Source organism: Oncorhynchus mykiss, chromosome 12, assembly GCF_013265735.2.
Source record: "Oncorhynchus mykiss isolate Arlee chromosome 12, USDA_OmykA_1.1, whole genome shotgun sequence".
Taxonomy (NCBI): Eukaryota; Metazoa; Chordata; class Actinopteri; order Salmoniformes; family Salmonidae; genus Oncorhynchus; species Oncorhynchus mykiss.
The window spans coordinates 54,320,246-54,337,804 of record NC_048576.1 but is presented as its reverse complement, the minus strand read 5'-3'; the positions used below and the strand labels follow the sequence as shown (position 1 = coordinate 54,337,804).

The 17,559-nt window shown below is 41.4% G+C and overlaps 1 protein-coding gene across 3 annotated transcripts in view; it reads left to right on the top strand.

The window, feature by feature from the left end:
* The first annotated feature begins 5,538 nt into the window (after positions 1-5,538).
* LOC110537781 (CREB3 regulatory factor) overlaps positions 5,539-17,559 on the top strand; it is a 29,966-nt gene continuing 17,945 nt past the window's right edge. Inside the window, exons 1-4 of one of the 3 annotated variants that reach the window (XM_021624166.2) lie at positions 5,539-5,684; positions 13,364-13,553; positions 14,182-14,241; positions 14,512-15,763. In XM_021624166.2, the coding sequence (XP_021479841.2) occupies positions 13,545-13,553; positions 14,182-14,241; positions 14,512-15,763 (1,321 nt within the window). In that variant the 5' untranslated portion in view covers positions 5,539-5,684; positions 13,364-13,544. Of the gene's footprint in view, positions 5,685-13,363; positions 13,554-14,115; positions 14,242-14,511; positions 15,764-17,559 lie in introns of all 3 variants that reach the window. The other 2 variants (XM_021624165.2, XM_021624162.2) reach the window with 2 other exon arrangements.

The following is a 17,559-nucleotide window of genomic DNA, read 5'->3' as shown; positions in this document are numbered from 1 at the left end:
GAAACTAGTGTGATTCACAAGAGGATCAAACTGGGGACCTTTGCCCTGAAACTGTGAGGAAATGCAATGAGCTCAGTAAGCCACATATTTGTTACAAATCCCCTTCTTTATTTGGGGGTCTGTTCAACTTGCGCAACAAGGTAGTACTTATGAGTACCTGTTCACTGTGCCTGTTTGGCCTGTATTCATATTTTACAGACATCACCACTTAAACCTTGTAGCCTAATGAAACCACTCTTGCCAGTTATCAGTGTTTTGATGGATAAGTAAGGGTCTCTGTGCTTCCGAAACAAATGCCAGAGAGTGGGCTTTTAGTTGCTCTCTCTCTCTCCCCTGGCAACTATGACAGCTGGACTGATTAGAGTACAGTAAGATTCATGCAGGTGGACCCAGGAAACACAAGAAACAAACGGCAGCCAGTTCTCTTCATTTTGGATTGTCTGATGCATCTATTTAAATAGAAAAACGTTGATAAATGTTGAGCTTGTGGACCTGCCTATGTCTGTGTGTTACTGAGCATTGTGTTAATGAACCAGCTGACGACAGCAGCTGACCACAACATTGAAGGCAAATGTAGAAAACAAGCACAGTGCATTGTCTCCTCAATAACATTTGGGGAATTCATAAAAAAATGTAACGTTTATTTAACTAGGCAAGTCAGTTAATTCAATGACAGCCTAGGAACAGTGGGTTAACTGCCTTGTTCAGGGGCAGAATGACAGATTTGTACCTTGTCAGCTCAGGGATTTGATCTTGCAATCTTTTGGTTACTAGTCCAATGCTCTAACCACTAGGCTACCTGCTGCCCTATTATAATGAAGAGAGGTTGGTTTGCTGAACAACCTATTTGATCCCAAATTGTTTATCACGCCATAGTACAAACTATTATAGTATGTTGATCATTTGTTTTTAATCAATCCACATTCTAGCTTTGGTCATATTAAAGATGAATTCAATACAAAGGGGATAAGAGTGCTTGAAGCAGATCGGGAGAGTACATTATGAATAAGATAATTGAATTGACTCAATGTTATCATAATGTGTTTTTCCTCATCCCTGTTCTTCCACAGCTGGTTGACAGCTATTCTCTCCCAGCTGAATCCACTGTTTGAACCTGCATTGAGTAATGACACCATTTGGTACATGTGACTCCACTGGCCCTGACTCTGTCCTCAACTCTGCCCTCAACTCTGCCCTCAATGACTGAGAAAGGCCTAGGAGGATCAAGAACAAAGGCATCCTAAACCTGTCAACCATTTAGCTTTTCTAAACTTTAAACCTGTCACTTGGTTTACTTAAGATAATAAGGTAATGAATGTACTGCAATGGCTTGCAAGATGGAACTCTGCTCAGCCTGTAAGTCACTCAGCAGCATCTAGTGATGCTGTTTTGGAATCTATTCGTGTGTAGGAATCTGAAAACCGGGAGGCAAGTAGTTGAGATACAAAGTGTCATTCAAAGTGAAAGTGTATTCATTTGATTTCTTGCTGCTGAGTAATATAGTCTCTTCTACAGAGAGAGTGAGAGAGTGAGCTGGCTTGTGTCCTGGGAGCGCAGGCAGATCTAAGCAGGATGTGCACTATGGAGTTCTCCAGACTAGCCCTGAGTTCAGACCCTCCCACAGATGGAATCCTTGGCTTAGTTTATATTTATTTTTAATAACCGACATAGTTACTATCCCTTTTTGGGAAAATGCTTTTTGAATATATGATATAGGACCTTTAGTCATGGTTGAACACACATTACCTTGTTCATCCTATCAGATTTAAGTTTTTCTCAGAACTCATGTTGTATTGTGTAATTATTTGACCAAACTTGTCTGTTACAATGAATATGTGTAGTTGCCACAAAAACCACTTTGTGATGTTTTTTGTGCTGTAGGTTTTTGGGGACCTCCTATGTAGAAACACAACGTGCCCAAGCACTTCCTGTAAGGCAATATGGGAGACAGGGGCAAAATGTAACACTTTTTGCATTTTGCTTATTTATGAAAAGATTGTTTGAGTTAGATTAATAATATACATACAAACAGGGTTGGGTAGGTTACTTTCTAAATGCAATCCGTTACAGTTACTAGTTACCTGTCCAAAATTGTAATCAGTAAATTAACTTTTGGATTACCCAAACTGATTACATTCAGTTACTTTTAGATTAATTTCCCCTTAAGAAGCATTAGAAGAAGTCAAAAATGTACAGTACCAGTCAAAGGTTTGGACACACCTACTCATTCAAGGGCTTTTCTTTATTTTACTATTTTCTACATTGTAGAATAATAGTGAAGACATCAACACTATGAAATAGCACATGTAGAATCACGTAGTAAGCAAAAAAGTGTTAAACAAATTAAAATATATTTTACATTTTAGATTTTTCAAAGTAGCCACCCTTTGCTCTGATGACAGCTTTGCACACTCTTGGAATTCTCTCAACCAGCTTCATGAGGAATGCTTTTCCAACAGTCTTGAAGGAGTTCCCACATATGCTGAGCACTTGTTGGCTGCTTTTCCTTCACTCTGTGGTCCAACTCATCCCAAACCATCTCAATTGGGTAGAGGTCAGGTGATTGTGGATGCCAGGTCATCTGATGCAACACTCCGTCACTCTCCTTCTTGGTCATATAGCCCTTACACAGCCTGGAGGTGTGTTGAGTCATTGTCCTGTTGAAAAACAAATGATAGTTCCACTAAGCGCAAACCAGATGGGTTGGCGTATCGCTGCAGAATGCTGTGGTAGCCATGCTGGTTAAGTGTGCCTTGAATTCTAAATAAATTACTGACATTGTCACCAGCAAAGCACCTCCACACCGTCACACTCCTCCTCCATGCTTCATGGTGGGAACCACACATGCGAAGATCATCCGTTCACCTGCTCTGTGTCTCACAAAGACACAGTTGGAACCAAACATCTCAAATTTGGACCGGTCTAATGTCCATTGCTCATGTTTCTTGGCCCAAGCAATTCTCTTCTTCTTATTGGTGTCCTTTAGTAGTGGTTTCTTTGCCGCAATTCGACCATGTAGACCTCATTCACGCAGTCTCCTCTGAACAGTTGATGTTGAGATGTGTCTGTTACTTGAACTCTGTGAAGCATTTACTTGGGCTGCAATTTCTGAGGCTGGTAACTCTAACAAACGTATCCTCTGCAGCAGAGATAACTCTGGGTCTTCCTCTCATGTGGCGGTCCTCATGAGAGCCAGTTTCATCATAGCGCTGGATGGTTTTTGCGACTGCACTTGAAGAAAATATCAATGTTCTTGACATTTTCCGGATTGACTGACTTTCAAGTCTTAAAGTAATGACGGACTGTCGTTTCTCTTTGCTTATTTGAGCTGTTCTTGCCATAATATGGACTTGGTCTTTTACCAAATAGGGCTATCTTCTGTATACCACCCCATACCTTGTCACAACACAGCTGATTGTCTCAAACACAATAAGAAGGAAAGAAGTCAATGGATGTAGCAACTACAGATCGGCCATTTAAGTCTATCAGCATGAATTAGATTTAGCAATAAAAGCCCAATTTGTATTCCATAAACTAGGATCCGCACTTTACAACTGTTGCAAGAGCGCATTTTTCACTGGCTGTCCACTGGTTTAAAAGACAATGACTGACAGGCAGCTTAAACTTCTTGAATTCAACCATTATTGGGTTCAAATACACATTTGGATTTGTATCCACAACAACCACAATCCGTAAGGCGCAAATAGCTAAATGAGAGAGCAGCAGTGTGATTCGCATCAACTCGCTATTTAGACATCAATAATAAGTGATAGCCGTATCGCGGTAGATTACACCACTGCTGTCATCCTTACCTCCAAGCGTTTGTTCAAGTTGGATAATCTTTGGATGCCGACAGCAGTCACACCATTGGAAGACATACCTTGGACTGAAGACTACAAAAGCCTATTCATGCGCTTTTCCCGGGATCGATCAAACACATTTGGTGTGTCATCATAGTGGTCTTTCACTTGCGGTCAGCCTCGCTCATTTGCACCTTTTTTAATGCAGCTTTCAATGTCATTGAGAAAACAGAGAAGTGTCAAATATTTTTTTCCGCAAACTTCCTTTCTCAATATCAAAGTAATCCTCGAAGTAATCATCTAGTTTTTTTTTCTGGTAACGTAACGTATTACAGTAGCCGTTTTTGTAATCCCTTACATGTAATCCTCAACCGTGCATACAAACAACATACATGTTAGACCATTAGACACTGTAACTACTTTTCTATGACATACCAGTTTTTTAGAATTCAACCAAGAGTGGCTGAAGTGAAATGTTACTATTGTTAAATGTAACAGGCTGCAATATTAAATGTAATACCATCTTCAACGGTAAAAAATGATGGGTAATTGAAAAATGTTATGATTTGAAACTGTTATTTGGATAAAAATACACAAAATTGATAACGACAAAAAATGTTGATCTTTTAGGCATGTCACATTGACCGAAAACGGAGTAGCGAAAATGTTAATACTTCACTTTAGGCCTAAAAATGTATTTATGGGTACTCCTAAAACTTCTCAGCTACGTAGAGACACTAATCAAGCATTAGCAAATTGAATAACAGCTTTCTAGGTGGTTTCTTATTTGAATTATTTAACTTTTACAACTGACCCGGTAATATAGGTGAGGTGCAGCAAAGAAAGACCAAGGCAAAGTTGCAGCCTGATCAAAACAAAGCAGCACATTTTGCCCTTAACTGCACACACAGACCTAACATCACAAACATGCATAATAGTCTTTCATGGTTGAGGGTTGATGAGAAATTGACTACTTCTCTTGCAGAAACATTTCTGTGTTGAAAATGCCTAACCACTTGTATAATCTATTTGCATACACTTCAAACAGACATAGATACCCCACCAGACACGCCACTATGGGTTTCGTCACTGTACCCAAACCAAAAACAGGTTTAATGCGCCGCTCAGTTATATAGCGAGCCATGTCATAGTGGAATACTCTGCCACCAGAGGTTACTTGGGTCACTCGGGCAAAAATAAAGTTTAGCTTTAAAAAGCAGATTTAAAAAACATATTGTATCACAGCGCCTCTCTCTTAAGATCATATTTAACTGTATATAATACTATGAATATGCACATAGGAATAGTGTGTAAATAGAATTCCAATATATAACTTTCCTGGTTTATAACTGTTTTGTACTTCTTTGTCATGTATTTGTATGTTTTATGTGAAGTTAACCTAGTCTGTGTGATTTTCCCCAAGAGGTAACAATAGTCAAATCACAGTACATAAGAGATAGTATAATGACAGATCTAATCAAAGATGGTATTTATAGTCTTTCATTTGTGAACCCTTAGGAAACACGACTTGGGTTTCTTGCCAAATAACTGTAACCTAGGGCTTTTGGAAAAAAATATATAATTAAAAATGTCTGGATAACTGTATTTTGCATATGAAGTGTGTGCTATGCCATCCATGGTGTGCATACTGTTAGGTATGTACAATGTTTTGGGTCAATCCTAATGCCCTGCTGCGATTGGTCCGTGAAGGACCACATGACTAGCAAGTCACGCGCTTTCCAGGAACCCGTCAGGAAGAAGATAAACAAAACAAATGCAAGAGGAAGGCAGCGTGGACTCCATTGAAATGGCTTTATTATTGCTCAGATAGGATTAAACACGAAGCGAAACACGACACCAAACTTTCACATGGGGTTTCTAACGGTGAGTTGAACGTTTTTCAAGCCATTTGAAAACTTTGTACATCATGTTTTTTCGCTGGATGCTTCTCACCTCTTGGTAAGCTAACGTTAGCTAGTTGTATGTGCTGCTGTGAGAGGGGCGGGACGGAGGCCATACTGTAGTTGGTAGGGAACTAGATTTAGCTTGTTTCGTGTGAAATCCTGGTGAACTAAAACCGCTTACCTATGTAAAAAAATAATTTGAATCACGAATAGGTACTATATGTGCAGGAGCATTGTAGCTCGTTACAAGAGCTTTATTTTACAAAATATTTTTTGGGGTGTTTACAAGATTAAAAGTGTAAACTTGATTAATCATGACGATGTTGAAGCCAGGTGCTGCCAATCAGGCATTCCCCAATTAATACATGTATTGGTCAACCAAAAATCAACACACATCCAAATCCTCTCAGGGTACATCCCCCCCCCCCCCCCCCCCCCCCCCCATCCCCCAACCACAGCCAGTGTGCTGAGAGAGATCGAGAACATTCTAGGTAAACTGAGTAGAGAAAAAAATACAACAGTTGACAGATTGGCTTTTCGGGGATTTGAAGGCGTCAACTAGTCCGGACAGTCTTCAATGCTTAGCGAGCTACTTTTGTTCAATTACCGAGTTCTCCGTGTCGTGTGTTTATGTTGACTATATGACAAAGCTAGACATGCGTGTCTTCTGTAAGATTATAATAAGAGGATAACATAGACTTCTGTAAAATTATCCCCTATGCGAATTCTACGTGTCATGGGGTCATTTTGCATGTATTTAATTCGTTATTTAGGCCACACAAACGATGCTTTGAATTGTTTGTTTTCTGTCTCAACCTAGTTATATTGAGATGGGCTGTGTTTTTCTCTGAAGTATCTCCTACGATTGACATCATTGTGGACCATTCGCGCATATTTTAAGGCGGGCTATGACTGCATTTTGACCAATAGGACTGTAAGATTGCGTGGGCGTTGGCCCAAGTAGGACGTTGGTTTGACGTTGCATTTGTTTGTGTCAGGGTCGGTGTAGGGTGTTAGTGGGTCAGCCTAAAAATATATATTAATTCAGTTGATTAGTTATTGTAGTTTTTACGGTTTATTTATCTACTAGCCTGTATAATATATTTATTTATTTATTTGGCCATATGCCTCTCCGAAAGTCAGATTTTTCCGAGGTATTCATTATGCTATGTAGCTAGGTCCTCATCGCCTGTAACGCTAGACAGCAATCGGGGCCTAAATCTAGTTTATAGGTGATAGATGTGAATACCTTTAACCTTTTTCTGCGTATGTGATCGATTTGCCACCATAAACTTAGGGGTGGCCAGCGTTACAAATTTGATGCAGAATGCGATGCGTGCTGAGAATACCACACACATTTTTGCCTTGGATCTTTGCTCACCTTCAATATTAGCTAAATAATATGGAACTTGGACATACTTAGCAGTGCTAGATCTATATTTTTTTTTGTGCACGGCAAAGGGGCACAGGGGAGGACCCTGTGTTTCTAGAATACTCCTATCCTGGGATTATTTTTTATAAAAATAAAAAAAACTTATTTCAATATGCTTATATCAAATACAATTTTATTAGTCACATGCATTGAATACAACAAGTGTAGACCTTACAGTGAAATGGTTACTTACGAGCCCCTAACCAACAATGCGGTTAAAAAATATATTAATATAATATATTAATAATATTGCCTAAGAAATAAAGAGCAGCAGTAAAATAACAATAGCAAGACTATACAGGGAGGGGGGGTGTACCAGTACAGAATCAATGTGTGGGGGCACTGGTTAGTTGAGGTAATGTGTACATGTACGTAGTTATTAAAGTGACGATGCATAGATGATGATAACAACAGAGAGTAGCATAGGTGTAAATGCATAGGTGCAAGGCAAATAGTCTATGATCGGTTCTTCCTGTTGACAACCAAAGCCCCAGAGTACAACCAGGTTTCACGTTGAGGCCACAGAGATAACGGCCTGTCTGCTTTACAGTTAGATTCATCCTGTGCAATTTCAGCTATGAAAATGTGGTGGCCATCAAGAACCGAATGTGAGGTATTCTTAACATGGTCTAGGTAGTATAGTACATATTGGTTGTTTTATGTGGTGTCATATTAATGGATACTGGTATGAAAGCAGGCAATGAAACATTGCAGCATACCTGAGTTGGTCCTGTAGGCAGGTATCACACTGTGGTATCTATCAGTCCAAAACAGGGTGAACTATGAGAGCGCATTCATATGATATCACATCACATGCATTTCACTCTAAGGTCTACACCTGTTTTATTCAGGGCATTTGACTAGAGGTCGACCGATTTATTGGAGGACCAAAAAAGGCAGATACCGATTAATCGGTCAATTTTATTTATTTTTAAATTTTTAAAATTTGTAATAATGACAATTTCAACAATATTGAATGAACACTTCAACTTAGTATAATACATCAATAAAATCAATTTAGACTAAAATAAATAATGAAACATTTTCAATTTGGTTTAAATAATGAAAAAACAAAGTGTTAGAGAAGAAAGTAAAAGTGCCATGTAAGAAAGCTAACGTTTAAGTTCCTTGCTCAGAACATGAGAACATATGAAGCTGGTGTTTCCTTTTAACATGAGTCTTCAATATTCCCAGGTAAGAAGTTTTAGGTTGTAGTTATTATAGGACTATTTCTCTCTATACCATTTGTAGTTCATTAACCTTTGACTATTGGATGTTCTTATAGGCACTTTAGTATTGCCAATGTAACAGTATAACTTCCATCCCTCTCCTCGCTCCTACCTGGACTCAAACCAGGAACACAGCGACAACAGCCACCCTCGATGCAGCGTTACCCATGCAGAGCAAGGGGAATAACTACTCCAAGTCTCAGAGCGAGTGACGTTTGAAAACGCTATTAGCGTGCACCCTGCTAACTAGCTAGCCATTTCACATCGGTTACACCAGCCTAATCTCGGGAGTTGATTGGCTTGAAGCACAGCGAAGAGCTTACGAGCCTGCTGCTGCCTACCACCGCTCAGTCAGACTTAGTTATAACATAACGCACAGAAATACGAGCCTTAGTTTCCGGATTTGACCACATTAAATTACCTATCACCTCGAAAACAATACATTTATTATTTCAGTGAAATACGGAACCGTTCCGTATTTTATCTAACGGGTGGCAGCCATAAATCTAAATATTCCTGTTAGATTGCACAACCTTCAATGTTATGTCATAATTACGTAAAACTCTGGCAAATTAGGCGGCCCAAACTGTTGCTTATACACTGACTCTGCGTGCAATGAACGCAAGAGAAGTGACACAATTTCACCTGGTTAATATTTACCTGCTAACCTGGATATGCTAAATATGCAGGTTTAAAATATATACTTCAGTGTATTGATTTTAAGAAAGGCATTGATGTTTATGGTTATGTACGCACTGCATCGATTATATGCAACGCTAGATAAACTAGTAATATCATCAACCATGTGTAGTTAACTAGTGTTTATGATTGATTGTTATTTATAAGATACCTTTAATGATAGCTAGCAACTTACCTTGGCTTCTACTACATTCGCGTAACAGACAGGCTCCTCAAGGAGTGCAAATGTAATCAGGTAGTTAGAACGTTGGACTAGTTAACTGTAAGGTTGCAAGATTGAATCCCCCTAGCTGACAAGGTAAAAATCTGTCGTTCTGCCCCTGAACGAGCCAGTTAACCCACCGTTCCTAGGCCATCATTGAAAGTAAATGTGTTCTTAACTGACTTGCCTAGTTAAATAAAGATTTAAATAAATTTGTTTAAAAAAAATCGGTGTCCAAAAATACCGATTTCCGATTGTTATGAAAACTTGAAATCGGCCCTAATTAATCGACCATTCCGATTACTCGGTCGACCTCTACATTTGACAAATAACATTTGATTTGATTTGACGTGCTCTATGATTTGCCCTTTCTGAGAATGGTGTCATGTTCAGTGTTTCCCCTAGATTTTCTTTTATCGACATAGGTGGCAAAGTTAGCGTGCAGGGGTTAATGGACGTGGCCAATGGCGTGGCCTAACACTTACAATTTTAGAGGCCTTCTTCTTGAACAAAATGTTGCTGTTTTTAAAGCAAATTTCTTGCAATTAGTGACTCGAACATGATAACAAAATCATTGGGGGCCCAATGCCATAACATTTTGGGAATTTAAGATTTTCCCTTGCTGTCTAGTTTTTATTTTGGTTGTTATACTGAGCAAAAAAATATACTGCAACATGCCAATGTATATGATTTTACTGAGTTACAGTTCGTATAAGGAAATCAGACAATTGAAATAAATTAATTAGGCCCAAATGGATGGATTTTAAGATACTTAAAAAAAAATTAAAGGTAGGGGCGTGGATCAGAACCAGTCAGTATCTGGTGTCACCACCATTTGCCTCATGCAGTGTAACATATCTCGTTGGCGCAGAGTTGATCAGGCTGTTGATTGTGGAATGTTGTCCCATTCCCCTTCAATGGCTGTGCGAAGTTGCTAGTTATGGGCGGGAACTGGAACATGCTGTCAATCCAGAGCATCCCAAAAATGCTGAATGGGTGACATGTCTAGTGAGAATGCAGGCCATGGAAGAACTGGAACATTTTCAGCTTCCAGGATTTGTGTACAGGTCCTTGAACCATGATCATGCTGTAACATGAGGTGATGATGGCAGATGAATGGCATAACAATGGGCCTCAGGATCTCATCAAGATATCTCTGTGCATTCAAATTACCATAGATAAAATACAATTGCGTTTGTTTTCCATAGCTTATGCCTTCCCATACCTTAACCCCACCACCACCATGGGGCACTCTTTTCACAACGTTTGACATCAGCAAACTGCTCACCCACACGACACTATACACATGGTCTGCGGTTGTGAGGCCAGTTGGACGTACTGACAAATTCTCTAAAATGACATTTGAGGCGGCTTATGGTAGAGAAATGGACATTACATTCTCTGGCAACAGCTTCTTGCAGTCAGCATGCCAAACGCACACTCCCTAAACTTGAGACATCTGTGGTATTGTGTTGTGACACAACTTCACATTTTAGAACGGCATTTAATTGTCCTCAGCACAGGGTGCACCTGTATAATGATCATGCTGTTAAATCATCTTCTTGATATGCCACACCTGTCAGGTGGATGGAATGTCTTGGCAAAGGAGAAAGGCTCAAAAATAGGGATGTAAACAAATGTGTACACAGCATTTTTGAGAGAAGCTTTTTGTGCGTATGGAACATTTCAAGGATATTTTATTTCAGCTCGTAAAACATGGGACCAACACTTTACAAGTTACGTTATATTTTTGTTCAGTGTAGTTCTCAAATATGATCTTATTTAAAAATCGATTTTCCAGTGCTAGCTGTGCCACCGGAGACTCTGGGTTCGAGCCCAGGCACTGTCGCAGCCGGCCGCGACCGGGAGGTCTATGGGGCGACGCACAATTGGCCTAGCGTCGTCCGGGTTAGGGAGGGTTTGGCCGGTAGGGATATCCTTGTCTCATTGCGCACTAGCGACTCTTGTGGTGGGCCGGGCGCAGTGCACGCTATCCAGGTTGCCAGGTGCACAGTGTTTCCTCCGACACATTGGTGCGGTTGGCTGCCGGGTTGGATGCGCGCTGTGTTAAGAAGCAGTGCGGCTTGGTTGCGATGTGTTTCGGAGGACGCATGGCTTTCGACCTTCGTCTCTCCCGAGCCCCGTACGTACGGGAGTTGTAGCGATGAGACAAGATAGTAACTACTAACAATTATTAACTACTAACAATTGGATACTATGAAAAGGGGGTAAAATTAAACAAATAAATACATGTTTAAATAGATTTTCTACATAATTTTTATCTGGTTTTAGTCATTTACATTTTATTCTGAAAACCATTTTAAAATCTCAATGTTATTTTTTGCCTGCTTCTGCCAAATTAATATAGGGAAAACGCTGTTGATGTTTGTGTGCATGCCTGTGAGTGAGATCCTCCCACCTTGTAGTTGGTACAGGAGAGTGTGGCTGTATTTTATCCCACACAATCAGATTGTAAAGGTGGGCTCATGTTTCCTAAGGCCTTGAAGGGCTTAATGCCTTTCCAATTGTGTTGAGAGACCTTTGAAGCCAGCCAATGCAGAGTGAAGTTGTGTTCATCAGGAACAGCTGGTGCCATCCATTGTGACCCATATCAGTTTAGTGCCCATAGTAAACTGACTTAACCTGTCCGCCTGTGTGCTTAGCATAATGAAGAAGCCATTGCGCTTTAGTCTCTGGTGATATCTAGTTTCAAAATGTTAATTTATGCACCCAAAAGGCTAAAACACGTAGCCTACCCTAATCTAAATGGAATACACTGCTGTCAGTACAGGGTGTGTGGCACATAGTAGTTTGTCTGAATTCTGCTATTATTTCCACCCTTTCTTTTTGTAGAGAGGACAAAGATATTAAAATGGCAGTTCAGTGCAGTAGCCAGGCAGGCAGTTTTGCATGGCATCAGCCGATTGCAGCAAGGGCTTCCCCACAGTGCCTCCCAAAACACAATCACCGTCATTTTAGTTGTTCTAACAGGTGGGTGGATCTTCGCAGGACCAGGACTGGACTTGTACAGATGGCTCAAAAGTTTTCCTTAGCGTGGCGTATCACAACTGTTAACTCCTAAAGTGTGCTAGCTGGCTTGGGGGGGGGGGGGTTTCTTCTTTTGCGGGCTGAGATGTATGCAAAAGCAGACCGATGAGGAAATGACGTCATCCGCTAGGCTTGGACGATATACCGTTTATACCTGGGTATTTTGGGGGTTGGGGCACCTGCGTGCTTAATTATAAGTTAAGTGTAACTATAAGAAATCTAAGATGTATGTCAAATAAATTATATCCAGCTCAGGGCTTCAGCTATGCATTTGGTTTGCTAACTTGCTAGTTGAGTGGCTAGATGTCAAGATCAAGCTTCTTGGTTACAGCAGAGACATTCAATCTTCTCCTGGATATGTTGGCAAAAAATGTTTTGCTTAATTTGAATCAAAACATTTTTTAAGGAGCTGGATTGTTTTGCTTGGTGTTGCAGCTGGCCAGCACAGTGCCCGCTCTCCCCAGCATATTTCTCATGATTTGTTATGCAAACGGCACCCAAGCGACTCTGCTCCCTCCGTTTGTGACTCTTAGTAGGCAGTGGGGAAAGGTAGCTAGCTAGAATCATTTAAAAATAGCCTAGACACAGTGTTGGTTCAAAGCTCATTCTGTTTCGCATCAAACTCATTTTCTGCATCTGAAAGGCTGCAACCGGACAATGTCTGCAACTTCACTCGGCTTCAACAGGGTCTCTTTTACATGGACAAGCATGGAAGGGCCCCCAGTTTGCACTGAGCGTCACCAACGCAGTCGTGAGTTAAGCTCGCTCACACTAGAGTTGATAGAAGTAGGCTGTGTTCTGATTTAAATGAACAGCCGGTCTTGACAGGCACTTTCAGAAGCAGTGTTTGACAATCTGCACAGAATCTCAGCTTGTAGGCAAAGTTACATTATTGCATATAAGATTGTAGGAGTGCCATATGCTGTCAAGTCTACCTAGTATGAAGGTGAAGTAGTGAAATGTAGTAGTAGTACTAGTAGTGCAAACATATGTCATATCTTACCAATTTAACCCTTCCATTCCCCCTGTGTTCTCTCATCTCGCTCCAGACACCAGGGATCAGAAGAGAAGGTGGCGAGACTTACATGAGTCACTGAGTTTTCCACAATAAAGAAAACTTTGTTGCTTAACCCATCTAATTTTCTACTGGAGGTTGATATCATCCAAAGACGACTGGGACACGAGGTGGAAGAATAATTCACAATAAGGAACAGAGATCGGTGCTCGGCGATGCCTCAGGTAATGGAAGGGAGGGTTCTTTTAGAAGTGGTCCAACTTTAGTCAATGGTCTCGCTGTTATCTTACAATTGACCATCTTTCAGCACAAACAACCTCTTCAGCAAAAACAACTAGGTTGCTGGATAGTTGATTACCATTATGCATAACGATGTATCTCAGATCTTCACACATTGTTTTCCTGAGTCTGTAGCTTAAAATTGACAGACCTTCGACTAGTTGCCCTGCAATTACACCGTGGATGGTATATGGCGAGTTCCCATGTTGGACATGGGAACGTTCCCACATGCATCCTGGCTTACACAACACCACAAATGTTGTATGTTCATTGTTACTCTCCATGCTTAACTAAATGTTTAAAGTGGTACTATGTACATGCCCACTGATTCTTGAAGAATATACATTTATAAATGCCTCATGAACTGTCATACCCCATCAGTACCTAAAATATAAGCTTGTGTTACTCCGTTGTTTGTAAAGCCTAAAAACAGATTGCCCCTTTTAAACTACGACTAATCATCTCTGTTCACCGTTTCAATAGTTTGGAATGTTTATTTCTCCTTAGCCCAGCATCAGTGGAATGGATCCTCCCTTTGGGGATTTCTTTCAAACTTATACTTTTGCTGACCAGGCACTAACCAGCACAGACCTGTTGGCGAGTAACACAGACCCAGACTTCATGTACGAACTGGTAAGTGTTCTCCATGCAAAGTGGCCTCTGGGCAAGATCACAGTTTACAGAGCTCACAGAGAATCAGGATAGACAGGTGGCCTAGTAGAGAACACAACCCGCTACGGCAATAGAATTATAAAGCTGTAACGTCTCTTTATTTACACATACAATATTTTTGAGTGAATATGGTTGCGTACTTAGCCTTATCACACATCTGTCAAAGGATAAGACAATAACATGCATTTAATGTAGCCTTTTTTAATCTTTATACTTCACTTTCCTCCCCAGGATAGAGATATGACCAATCGCCAAAGCCCTAAAGGTGATCACTTCACAGTGGGGGACTACAAGGAGATGGAGTGTGGGGAGTACCTCTTGGAGCTGGTGGACAGTGACCCGGACTACAGCTCTAACTTTGAGCAGTGGGATACGTACTGGGAGGACATGACCAAGTACACCCGCTTTACCAGCTGTGACATCTGGGGCACCAAGGAGGGAGGCCTGGATGACTTCTCCAGCCCCTACCAGGACGAGGAGGTGATTGGCCAGACCCCCACCCTGGCCCAGCTCAACAGCGAGGACTCGCAACCACCTGTGTGTGACACGCTTTACCACCCTGATCTGCTGATGGGGGGCCAGAAGCAGCACACCTCCCTCCCCCCACTCTCCCTGGGCAAGAAGATGGCCGCCCGCCCGGGCCCCTCGTTCTCCGCCTCCTGCTCCAACCTGGTCAGGGACCCCCTGGGTGACTTTGCAGAGGGTTCCCTGAGCGCCACTTGGCCTGTCCCCTCCACCACAGAGACTATGTCCAAGGCCCAGGGTCCCAGCAAGATGGCTGCTCTGGGCCACCACTGCAACGACTATGTGCGCAAGGCCACGGTTCGCGTCAGCATGCCTCGCCGGCCCCTAGTCGACATGCCCATGGCCTCCCATCAGATTGAGTCTGAAGACCACTCCCCGTACCCCAGCAAGCCCCCTGAGGTGGCCACCACGTCTGGCTGTGCTGCCCCTGTGGCTGCTCCTGCTACTGCAGCCTCTGCATCTGCCAGCATCCTGGCGTATGAGAAGAGAGAAGAGCTGCCTTGCCGGGTGATGCCCCCCGCCTCAGTGGGCACATCTGGAGCTGTGCCCCCCATCCTCCACTACCCTGTGGCTGGGGCCAAGGCCAGCGAGACTCTGCTGACTGCCAGTGGGAGTGTCCTGGGACATGACCCAGTCTCTGACAAAAAGAAGGAAGAGGAGCACAACTACTCCCTGTTCCTAACCCGAGCCAGGCTGGCTGGGAAAACCCTCACTGAGATGGATGAGGAGGAGGAGGAAGAAGAAGAGGTGGGGGAGATGGAGGATGAGGAAGATGCTGAGGGGGTGGAGCTGGATGAAGATCATGATGAGGGTTTCGGCAGTGAGCATGAGCTCTCTGAGAACGATGATGATGAGGAGGAGGAGGATGATGATGATGAGGAGGAGGATGATGATTATGAGGGCGATAAAGATGACGACATGAGTGACACCTTCTCCGAGCCAGGTAGCCATGTATCAGGTAGTCATTTCAATGTCCATGCACCTTGAATTATAGTAACCATTTTTTGTTTTTCATGTGAAGTAAAGTTAGTCGCTGAAGGTGCCCACTTCAGAACGGCGGGTATATTACTAATGTCTGGTACCTGTAAAGAAAACATCACCTATATGTCTAGATGGGAGTCTCTTTGTAGCTGAAGGACGGAAAAATTTAATTAAAATAACATTTGTGATAGGTTCACTTGTTCCCTGTTGGAAATCCTTGATCGGGCCCATTGTGTTACAGTGAGTCATTCTGTATTGTAAAGGAAGAATTTCAACCTTTTCTTGTCCAGGGACCCCCCCCAGGCAAACTGGCGACCTAGGGACCCCCATCGTACGTTAGCAAACTTATTTTTTTTCTTTCTTCACATGTCTTGTGAATGAAAATGGCAAGGAGAAGTAATCAACATTTTTAAATGAATAGATTTGGCAGATAGTTTTTCATTATTTTGACCTCCCCACATTAAAATTGGAAGAGGAAGTGTAAAATCTAACAGCCTTTTAGCTAGAAGGGTGACTTAAACACATTTTCGGTATGAGCTGCTATTTCGCTGGTTAAACAAAGGTTAGCCATGTGTTGGCAAAATTGTCCAAGTCAAGGAAGCTTGCCAGCAGTTCTCTTTAAATTTGGTGCACCTTCTTTAATTAGACTTTTGTCAACAGACTCCCTAGAATATATGGAGAGAACGGTTCAGAATATAAGGGATCAATGAAAGAAAGCCATGTAAATACACTCATATTCCTCTCCTTTTCATCAGATAAAAAAAATAATCTGATCTTGTAATATTATTTAGGGTTAGGAAAGTATTTGTGAATAATAAAAACACAGGTTTGGAGAGCCTTTACACACTAAATATATTTGTGAATCAAAAATAGCGGTTTGATTCATCTTGAATGTTCCCATATTCAATTGTTCAATCCATGGAATATTGTACGGTGAAAAAGTGTACAATAGGGGTTGAACAGTAGTCTATATAGTAGTCTATAAATCAACCCTAATAATCCTCACTAATCATGGAACTGCGACGACAACGGTCCAGTCCTCGTCAACTGTGTGCCATTCTCCAGGTTTAAACGGCTCTGTATGGTCTGCCTTCCATAACGATTCAAATAGGCTACATGTCCCAAATTATTGCACAACTTGTAATACGTTAGCCTAATATGATCCACCATTGCTAGCGATCCTCAGGAACAACCACACAAACGTGACAGGAAAGAAAGGTAAACTATGTAATGATACTAAATGTAAGGAAACTAACAATGAAGTGCCAATTATAAATATATGTGGGTATAACTGACGGTGGCTACCGATAGTGGCTGATATTTAACATGATACAAATTATAAAAAATATAGTGAAAGGTCCGGGCATTTAATAAAACATTCTAGCAATCAACTCGGTATGCTTGCCGCTATACTGTCATTTGCGTATGGCTACAGAAGCCTATAGCTTGGGTCTCCAAATTTCATCCCTGCAAATTATAAAGCCAGCATTTCATTAACTTCACTGTGGAAAAGGTAATATGTTGATATGCTTCAGTTTTCTTCCATTGGTGCCATAAGGTGAATTAGATCTAAAACAATTGTAATTTACTGTATATTCACAATCCCATTATCCAAATGGCTTGCTCATTTACCTAGCTCTTAGCAAAAGTGCTTATCAATTTGTAAATCACAGTTATTTCTATCGGGGGGGAGAAGAGACAACCTACAAGTTCATAATTTCATTGTGCGTAAAGGTGGTGGAATTATGTAGGCATGAAGTCGAGGTCAGAATA